A 10,521-nucleotide genomic window follows, 5' to 3' on the forward strand; every position below is an offset into this window, starting at 1 on the left:
AGGTCGTTCGAAACTGCGTTTCCGCGGTGAGAGGTAAAGCCTAAAATTTAGTATTCTCGGCACATTCCTGACACTGTGAATCTCTGAATATTTAATTCCCTAACGATTTCCGAAATGGAATATCCCATGTGTCTAGCTCCATCTACCGTCGCACGGCCATAATCACGTTGGAAATCTGTTAACATGAATCACCTGAGTACAAATGGCAGCTCCGCGCTGCAGAATATATTGGGGCATCAAGGATTGCCCGGTCTGAGAATAGAGGTTAAAGCCATGAGGCTACGCCATCAATAATAAATTTGACATTAAAACAATAGCTTTTTGGTTGTCATGGTTTTTTTCTGCTTTTAAATGATTTAAAAATACATTAGCTGTATGGTAATTTTTTTTTCATTCGCTCACACATTCACACAATATATACATTGTACTCACACATACATATTACAGTTAACACATTCTCACACTCATTCATTCACCTTTTTTTTGTATAAGATAATAATAATAAATAAATAATAAATACAATAAAATAAGATTAAAAATAATTAAAATAAAATAAATTAAGATAAATTAAAATTAAAATTGTTAAAATTATTAAAATTATATAAAAAATATATACACAAGATGTGTAGTCATGTTATTCGCGTAGGTCATCGGGCCATCTGGTGGAGGCCAGGTAGTGCTCCTTGCGTCCAAGTTCTCGTACAAGTTCATTATCTGACTGTTGTGTGTTTTCATAAAAGGTTTTTGCAGTGGCTCTGAATCGGTCTTTCCAATAGGGCACCCCTGCGAGTTGCTGAAGTTCATTCGTTGGGAACCGGTATGGTAGATGGAGTGCTCTTTACAGAGCACGATTCTGAATTCTTTGTAGCCGTTGTATGTGGGTTGGAGCAGCATTGCCCCACTCGACAGCGGCGTAGTCTAAGATTGGTCGCACCAGTGTAAGGTACAATATCACCCCCAGTCTTGATGGTAGTGTTGACGCTGGATTTAATAATGAGTAAAGCTGTACCATTCCTCTCCTGGCTTTCTCTCGAATATCTTCTATATGAGGTTGCCATGTCAATCGCCTATCAAGGGTCACACCCAAGTATTTTGCTGTTTTTGACCACGGGACTGGGGTACTCCGTATCTCAGTGGGCTGGATGTTAGGTGGAAATGGTCTTCTACAAATTGCTATTGCCTGCGTCTTTGTGGCGTTGAAAGACAGTCGCCATTTCGTTGCCCATTCACATGCTTGTTTCAGTCTTGCCTGGCAGCTCCGTTTTTTTTTTTTTTCCTTTATTGAATTTCAATTCCCCCCGAAGGGGGCGGGCTGGCAGCAGCAGCTTAGTATGCCGCTCTGCTTAGTATGCCGCTCTGCAGCTCCGTCAAAGCACTGCCCTTTTATACCTCGTGCACGCAATACTACCGCCGTTTCTATACGTGCACATCGTTGTTCCATGCCTTGTCATTTCAGTGTATTAGGTTAACCCTGTCATATTTTAAACACGTTCTCCACATGCTTGAAAGTAATACTTTTCATTATGGCATATTTTATTGTTTTAAGATAGATTGTCCACTAGATTTATTTCTGTTTTCCCATGTTTTGCTCCAGATCTGAAGATCGTTGTCGCTGACCGAAACCGGCAGCCATAAGGCAGAACAGTTTTGTGATCATAGACGGAAATAAAATTATTCTATGCTTTCTGGGTCACTGTTCTATTCGTGACTATGCTGCAACTTATTATATGAGGCGCCACTGATAGCCAATATCCCTCTAACCCGGATATCATCTCACAATCAGGCTCTGGAGATTTACAGTCTTTCACCCGATTAACAGAATTCATGGATCTGATAGATTCCATTTTCACAATAAGCGAAATAAAAAGATATTTGCCGAACCAGCGATGTTGTCCAAAATAACGTGCAGGAAGCTAATCATCGGAGCTAAGAAATTTACTTTAAGTGGAAGGGGCTCTGCAAGCATAGTGCATTACCTCAGTAAGCACTCTGCTTTCGTCGTTGACGGGAATTCAGCCCGCTGTAAGGGACGCTAGAGATAAGTCCCCTGACAGCTTGTTAAGAGACGTATGAATTGTTTGGTCATAGAAGGACGTTGGAGGGAATGCGATGTGGCCTGTACAAAGTAATGTATTACGCTGCGCTAATTTAAATGCAATTTCGAATAACCGACATCAGGGAGACTAGGATGTAAACTATGTGCCCCGGCACATTGCTTGATATTGTCAAGAGACAGACAATAAACAAGATCTTGACGGGTACTCCGAGAAATCCCTTTAGCTAACACTCCTACAATGCTGACAACACAGCACATAGTGAATTTATAACTCTACAACGCTGTTTGGAAACTTCCTGGCAGACTAAAACGGCGTGTTAGATCGGGACTCAACTCGAAACCTAGTACTTAACGGGCAAGTGCTCTTAGCGACTGTATTATCCGGACACAGTTCACGACCTGCCCTCACAGCTTTACTTCCGCCAGAATCTCCTCTTCTTGTAACTTGCATGTTGCACGTAAGTTCCCCCCTATGTCATGCAGTGCTTCAGTACTGGAACTTGTAGAGAGAGATTTCAACACTGCAAAGGTTTGGTTTTTCATTGATAAGTTTGCTATTATAGCTTTAAGCAGGAGTACGCTTCACTTTCTGTCTCGTGTCTGATGCAACTAAACCGTACTCGGTAACAGACAAGTTGCGTAGTCAATACACTACCATATCGAATTCAACTATTTAAGAGATTCCATGGTAGAGGAAATCGGAGACCATAACGAGAACATCGAGAAAAATTATTTTGAAGGCTCCGAATAAACAAATGATATATGCGTCGTCTATTTTTATTAGTTAGAAGTATAAACAATAAAACGAGCTTAATTTTGTCAAATAAGACGCAAACTGCGTTTAGTTTAACTGTTCGATTCAGTGGAACAGAAAGTAAGAAACTGATACGTGCAACAGATATACAGAATACATCATGGGTGTGGTAATAAAAGCGCATTCTGTGTACTGAGTAATGTTAATTACAACATTTTGACAAGAAGAACTACTCGTAAAATTCTGTTAACTACGAAAAACTGCTAGAAAGAAAAATAGAAATATTATAATTTAGAGCAAGCTTGAAGTTGAACTTTATAGTGAGTACTATGATATGAATTTAATCGTGTTACAAAATAAACGTTCTAGGGTTGGTAAGCGATATACTTATGAAATAAAATTATTTACAAGAACGAACTCCATACTGTATTCTCCAGACGTACTGTGTTAATTGATATTCTTTGTTTGACGACGTGTGTACGTGCCGACATAAATAGCACTGATTCACAATTTTTTCTCGTAACTCATACTTTGAGTATTTCGGGGCAAATAACCATTACGTTTCGAACGATTCCCGCCGGCTACGTGCTATAATCTACCAGGCGCGATAATCTGCCCAAGATTAAACAGAGAAGAAATCTTCATATTAAACACTGACTTCTCTTAAACAACGGATGAAATCTTGATTACTATGATATGCTATGAAATTTAGTGAGGAAGGTCTCACGTGACCAGCCCGATGACGAAGGTCAATGACACCGCAACAATATTCAGAGCGTGCCATCTCCAGCGACAAGACATTCAGAATATTTTCAATTATTTTGAAAGAGTTCCAAATAACCAAGACTCTTCAAAAATGCATGGTATAAACATCACCGAAACTATGATATGGGAAATCGTACCATGCACTGAATACACAAACAGCAGTATTGACAGTCACAAAATCGGGAATAGTTACGACGGCTCAACCGTGCAGTAGCGTTTGTACTGCATTTAACTAGTGCTAAAGGCATTTTTAGTATGTTAGCTCACCCCCAAGGCTTTAAAACCGTTATACATACAGGCTGAAAATTTCGCATAATCATGTCTAACTACAGCGCCAACTGTTTCACGCATGGGAAAGAAATTCTCGTTAATAATGGTATTTAGCAATCACTGTAATTAATTTTCAGTTCCTGCCGAGTTAAATCAATGTTTCGTTCCCAAATACACAGTGCCACGTCAAAACGCGGAACTTGAGCAAATCCGTGAATAGCTGAACATAGTTGATCATCCCCATCTATAGAACAATTAATTTTCCGCAAAGGACAAATAAAAATTTAGGAAACATCTGCAGAGGTGTCGGTCTGTTCATGTTATTTCCACTATAACAAGACAGATAGTGAAAGCACATAGTTGACAGCAGAACATGGACTGTTTGAGGACAGTGGTTGAGCGCCAGGAGCCGCCGGCTCGGTGCGGGCGGCGTCCTTACCTGTTCTGCGCGCAGCATTTTCGGAGCGCACCTCCCCCGCGACCGCCGGCGCGCCACTAACCTGCCATGGCTGTGCGCACCGTGCTGTCAGTTGGCTCTGCCACCCCGCTCCCACGCCGCCACCGTACCTACAAGGCGGGATCGATGTCGCGACTGCCGCCGCTCCGTGACAGAAGCCGATCAATAGAGCCACGCAGGGCAATGCTGCCAACTGCGCGCCCTCGGAGCGCGTGCTCTTCCAGTAGCGCGAGAAGTCGATATAGCGCGGGACGCTCAAATGTTGGCGACATGCGCGGCGGCGCTCAAGTGCTTTTCGCGCAGCTTCCTCGGTGATCACGAGAGTGACAACTGGCGCAGATGCTCGCTGTACCACTTCACCGACAATACGAAAAACTAGCCAAGAAAAAAACACACGCTCAGTGAGAGGGGGCACCGGATTCGGGATAGGCGTGGCCGAGGGTAATAACCTCAATTTCGGTTTATGTGTAAAGCATTCACTTATGAGGTCTGAGATTCATTCAGTTCTCACAGCATTGCTTAAAACTAAAGGTCTGTCCACGTGTAACGATTTGGCGGCGCACATCACATACGGGTAGGCAAATTGTGGCGTGCGCGCAAGGAATGTGCGCAATACGACATGTACGCAAACCTGAAAATTGGAGGCTAAGGTTTGAGGGAAATTACTCAAATCTGTGAGGAGAAATCACAAATCACAGACAAATTGTAGCACGTGAACTGGAAATCACCACTAATTTTCACCGCGACACGTTTTTGAATAATCCATTTTTTGAGTGTAGTGTTTCTCGTCTTTGCGTGCCCAATAAATTCTTAAATGGTTGATACGCGTCAGTCCTGTAGAGAGTTCATTGCTGAACTTATTGAAATAAAACTCAAGACAAAAAAAGAAAAAGAATAAACAAGCGCATCACAACGGAATTATTCGAATGGGTCGCAAATAAACAGATGTGATGTGCATGTACAGGCAAACAAGTGATTTCAGTTCCAGAAAAACTGTCCAGAGAGAGTCTCCAGACACATCTACTGCATGGAATCTCATTTGAATGGAGTAGAATTGTCTTCAGTGCTTCGAACTTAGTCCCGATGTTTCAAGAATGAGATTTTTACTCTGCAGCGGAGTATGTGCTGATATGAAACTTCCTGGCAGATTAAAACTGTGTGCCGGACCGAGACTCGAACTCGGGACCTTTGCCTTTCCCGGGCAAGTGCTCTACTAATCGAGCTACCCAAGCAAGCCTCACGCCCCGTCCTCACAGCTTTATTTCCGCCAGTACCTCAGTACCTCGTCTCCTACTTTCCAAACTTCACAGAAGCTCTCTTGTGAACCTTGCAGAACTAGCACTCCTGGCAGAAAGGATATTGCGGAGACATGGCTTAGCCACAGCCTGGAGGATGTTTCCAGAATGAGATTTTCACTCTGCAGCGGAGTGTGTGCTGATATTAATCTGCCAGGAAGTTTCATATCAGCGCACACTTCGCTGCAAACTGAAAATCTCACTCTGGAAACATCCCCCAGGCTGTGGCTAAACCATGTCTCCGCAATGTACTTTCTTCCAGGAGTGCTAGTCCTGCAAGGTTTGCAGGAGAGCTTCTGTGAAGTTTGGAAATTAGGAGACGAGGTACTGGCGGAAGTAAAGCAGTGGGGACGGGGCGTGACTCGTGCTTGGGTAGCTCATATGGTAGAGCATTTGCCCACGAAAGGCAAAGGTCCCGAGTTCGAGTCTCGGTCGGGCACACAGTTTCAATCTGCCAGGAAGTTGGAACACTTTGGTTGTTATCCGCGGCACCCCTACAGCACAGCGGTTCGTCTACAATATTCTACGCCCCGTTTTGTTGCCCTTCGTGATAAGCCGTCATGGACTTACATTTCAGCAAAATAACACCGATAACGTTCTTCGAGTCGGGGCGTTAAATGCCAGAAGTTTGAACGTGGTAGGGAAGCTAGAGAATCTGAAAAGGGAAATTCTAAGGCTCAGTCTAGATATAGCGCGGGTCAGTGAAGTGAAATGGAAAGACGACGAGGATTTCTGGTCAGATGATTATAAGATAATATCAGCATCAGAAAATGGTATAACTTTTTTTATGGTTTTAGGGCGCAAAACTGCTACGGCCATTAGCGACCGAAAATGGTATAACGAGAGTAGGATTCGTTATGAATAGGAAGCTGCGGCAGAGAATGAATCACTGTGAACAGTTCTATGATAGGGGTGTTCTCATCAGAGTCGACAGCAAACCAACACCGACAACGATAGTTCAGATATACATACCGACGTCACAAGCAGAAGACGAAGAGATAAAGAAAGTACAAGACAATGTTGAGCGGCTAATTCAGTATGATAAAGGAGTCAAAAATCGAATAGCCATGGGGGATTGGAATGCGGTTGTGGGGAAGGAGTTGAAGAAAGGGTTACAGAAGACTATGGGCTTGGGACAAGGAATGAGGGAGGAGGTTTGCAATAAATTTCAGCTAGAAACAGCGAATATTCTGTTGAAGACTCACAAGAGGAGGAGGTGTGGTTGGAAAAGGCTGGGAGATCCGGGAAGATTTCAATTAGATTATATCATGGTCAGGCAGAAATTCGGCAATCAGATATTGGATTGTAAGGCGTACCCAGGAGCAGATAAAAACTCAGGTTACAAATTGGTAGTGATGAAGAGTAGGCTGAAGTTTAAGAGGCTAGTCAAGAAGAATTAGTGCGCAAAGAAATGGGATGCTGAAGTACTGAGGAATGAAGAGATACGCTTGTAGTTCTCTGAGACTAAAGATACTGTGATAATGAGTAGCGCAGTAGGCAGTACAGTAGAAAAGGAATAGACATCTCTAAAAAGGGCAATCACAGTTGCTGGAAAGAAAAACACAGGTACAAAAAAAGTAACTGCGTGGAAACCATGGATAACAGAACAAACGCTTCAGCTGATCGATGAAAGAAGGAAGTACAAAAATGTTCTGGGAAATTTAGGAATAGAGAAATAGAAGTCACTTAGCTTCCATGCATTTCCTGTGCAGAACTGTGAAGAACTGACACAGCATACAGAAAAGTCAAAACAACTTTCGGTGAAATTAAAAGGAATGGTAGTAACATTAAGAGTGCAATGGGAATTCCACTGTTAAATGCGGAGGAGAGTGTGGTGGATGGAGAGAGTACATTGAACATCTCTGCGAGGGCGAACGACTTGACTGAGAACGTGGCAGAAGAAGAAACAGGAGCTGATATACACGAGATTGGGGACCCAGTATTAGAATTAGAATTTAAAAGAGCTTTGGAAGACTTAAGATCGAAGAAAGCAGAAGGGATAGATAACATTCTATTAGAACTTGTAAAGTTATTATTGGAAGTGTCAACAAAACGACTATTCACGTTGATGTGTAGAATGTATGAGTCTGGCGAAATACCATCTGACTTTCGGAAGGAAAAATATCATCTACACAATTCCGAAGATTACAAGAGCCTACAAGTGCGAGAATTATCGCACAATCAGCCTAACAGCTCATGCATCCAAGTTGCTTAGAAGAATAACATACAGAAGAATGGAAACGAAAATTAAGGATGTGTTAGATGACGGTCAGTTTGGTTTTAGGAAAGGTAAAGGCACCAGAGAGAAGTCTGACATTGCGAATAATAATTGGAAACAAGACTAAAGAAAAATCAAGACACGTTCACAGCATTTGTCGATCTGGCAAAAGCGTTCGACAGTGTGAAATGTTGCAAAGTACTCGAAATTCTGAGAAAAATAAGGGTGACCTATAGGGAGAGACGGGCAGTATACAATATGTACAAGAGCCAAGAGGGAATGTGTTACACCTATATCGATAAGAAGTAGGTTTATACTATATAACCGTGTATCTGTGATTATGATGTGTTTGTTCTCTATTACTTAACGTCATTGATTTGTGACATGAAATTTAAAGTTTGTACTGTATGTATAGAGAAAACTAATTAATGTTTAAAATAACGAAATTTTATAATGTATTTATGTTTATAAAAAACATTGTATATTGTAAGTTCGTTCATGCTTAGGACACTTGTATTATATAGCGTAATAGATGTACGGAAGCCCCTCCTCAACGTAAGTGGCTTGGAGCGATGTAAAAGGTGGTTTTGGGGGTCGAACGGGACGGCTCCTTGGTGGGTAAAGTAAGCAGTTTCACGGTACACATCGAGGCTGCCATGGGCATCGAACAGTAAAAAAACAAGCGTATCTATAACTATCAGAAACGCTAAGGATAATGTCCAGATCAAACTCCCAAAAGTCCCCCAAAAACCCACTTTGGGGAAAATCCGTCATTTTGGAATTTTCGAGCATTAATTATAGTAACTGACCAAGCGTCCGACTGGCTTCATTTATGCACCAAATTCGTGGGTAGTTGGAATGAAAAGACGTTGTCTGTTTTACAAAGAATCCTCATCAGATTCTCAATGAAGGATGGTTCAGGGGAGAAAAGGCAAATGAAAGGAAAGGATGAGAATAGTCGAAAACTCGGAAAGAATTATTCGCGAGAACATCTGCTCCCAAGTTCCCGAGTATCCCACCATCCAACGGCAGAACATATTTCATCTGGAAACGAGGAACTTATCACGCCTACTTTTCCGAGCTTCCTGAAAGCTGTCCTTGAAACTCGTAACCATTCGAAGAAGACAGTGCTACGAAAAGGAAGGCCACAAACGTCGCTCATTCGATAGTCACAGCTGCCTATTCGTTCATTTCTCCATTGCAACTTATAACAGGGATAACTCTTCATAGACGCTACAGATCGAAGCTCTTGCCTGATGTGCTTTCAAGATTTGATGTATGCGCGTCGTAATCTGAAACAACACATTTTGACGCCTCCATTCTACATCATATCCAACCTAAAATGAAGGAGGATGCGGCTCTATATTTCGAGTTTGAGAACGTGGATCATATCGTGATGGTACTGTATCGGCACCGTACTTTTCACGTCATGGGAGGTATAAAATGCAGGAGCCATTGAAGTAAACGATGCGGTAACAAAAAGTAACAAGTCACATTCGATAGCACAGTTGGCGTCTTTGGGTTCATTTGATCTGATACCTCTACCCTACGAAAACACCGGACTCGGGACTGCTCACATCGTTGTGCAAGACTTCAGCGCCGCAATTCCAGTACCCATAACAAAAGCTCGTCTCATTCACATCCTACGCCCGTGGGTGTATCAGCTCCAAGAAACACCAGGCCGAATGGATTAATCGACGTGATCGCTGCTACTACTCAACAAGGTTTTGAGAAGTCTAAAGTTTATCCATTGCCTTTCTTCACTCTGTCGCCTTGCAGTCCCACCACCATAAGCACCTGTCTTTTTCCGTCGTCGAGATGTGCAGAGACAGAGAGCAGTCGCCATGCATGGTGACGTTCGATCAACCCTTTTGCGAAAACACTGGACATCGTTCTTGCACGTGGAGAAGACAGCTCATCGTCGTGTGCTCTTTTGCGTCTCGGTGGGTTTCTGCTCATCTCGTTCGTGGAAGTGGTTGGTATTATTAGGGCAGAGAGTGGATTGGAAGAGCTCTGAGAGACTGTGTACGCAAGGAATATGATGTCCAGCCATGCTTATGATCGAGCTATCCACGTACATTTTCTGACGCAGCTGTCGTTGCCGGTCTTGATCATTAAAGATATGGAATAAACCGAATCGTGTGTCAGTGATCGTTTGAAGCAAACACGCATCGACATCCTTTCGGCGCAGATTTCTGTTGACGACATTCTTTCGTCAGAGTTCATCGCCCACGCAGCAGATTTGTTCCATGCAAAACTAAATCGCCTTACGTCATCTGGACGGCATCCTGCGAAACGTTGTGCACAATACTTCTAAATGGTAGGCACTATGTGATTGTTTCTCACAGCGAACGTTCTCGAGACAGGGCCCTCTGCGTGCAAGGCATGATTCCATTTCCACTCTGCAGGACACTTCAACTGTGCGCAATATGCTCGCATCTGCCTACGGCAAATATTGCAGCTCGAAAACGTTATGTCTGTTCCAAAGCTGTCAATCAAAACAACATTCGATTTGGCCACACTTTCTCCATATCTGCAGTGGCTAAACAGCATTCATGTCGAGTTTACCACCAGTTGAGGAAGGCACTATCTTCATTATTTTCGTCTGATATAAACACAAACCATGGACCTTTAACTGATTTGTATCATTACGCTTAGGTTCAAACATGGATTCTAAAGCACCGCCTGAAAAAAGACCGGGGACGG

General features: G+C 42.8%; 1 protein-coding gene across 2 annotated transcripts in view; it reads right to left on the reverse strand.

Moving 5' to 3' along the window:
• The window catches only part of LOC126172041 (septin-2), a 347,483-nt gene extending 343,040 nt beyond the window's left edge, over positions 1–4,443 (reverse strand). The window contains exon 1 of one of the 2 annotated variants that reach the window (XM_049920849.1): positions 4,346–4,443. In XM_049920849.1, coding sequence (XP_049776806.1) covers positions 4,346–4,352 — 7 coding nt within the window. In that variant the 5' untranslated portion in view covers positions 4,353–4,443. Of the gene's footprint in view, positions 1–4,284 lie in introns of both variants that reach the window. The other variant, XM_049920848.1, reaches the window with a different exon arrangement.
• Between the last annotated feature and the right edge of the window lie 6,078 nt (positions 4,444–10,521).

This window comes from Schistocerca cancellata, chromosome 1 (genome assembly GCF_023864275.1).
Source record: "Schistocerca cancellata isolate TAMUIC-IGC-003103 chromosome 1, iqSchCanc2.1, whole genome shotgun sequence".
In the NCBI taxonomy this organism is placed as follows: domain Eukaryota; kingdom Metazoa; phylum Arthropoda; class Insecta; order Orthoptera; family Acrididae; genus Schistocerca; species Schistocerca cancellata.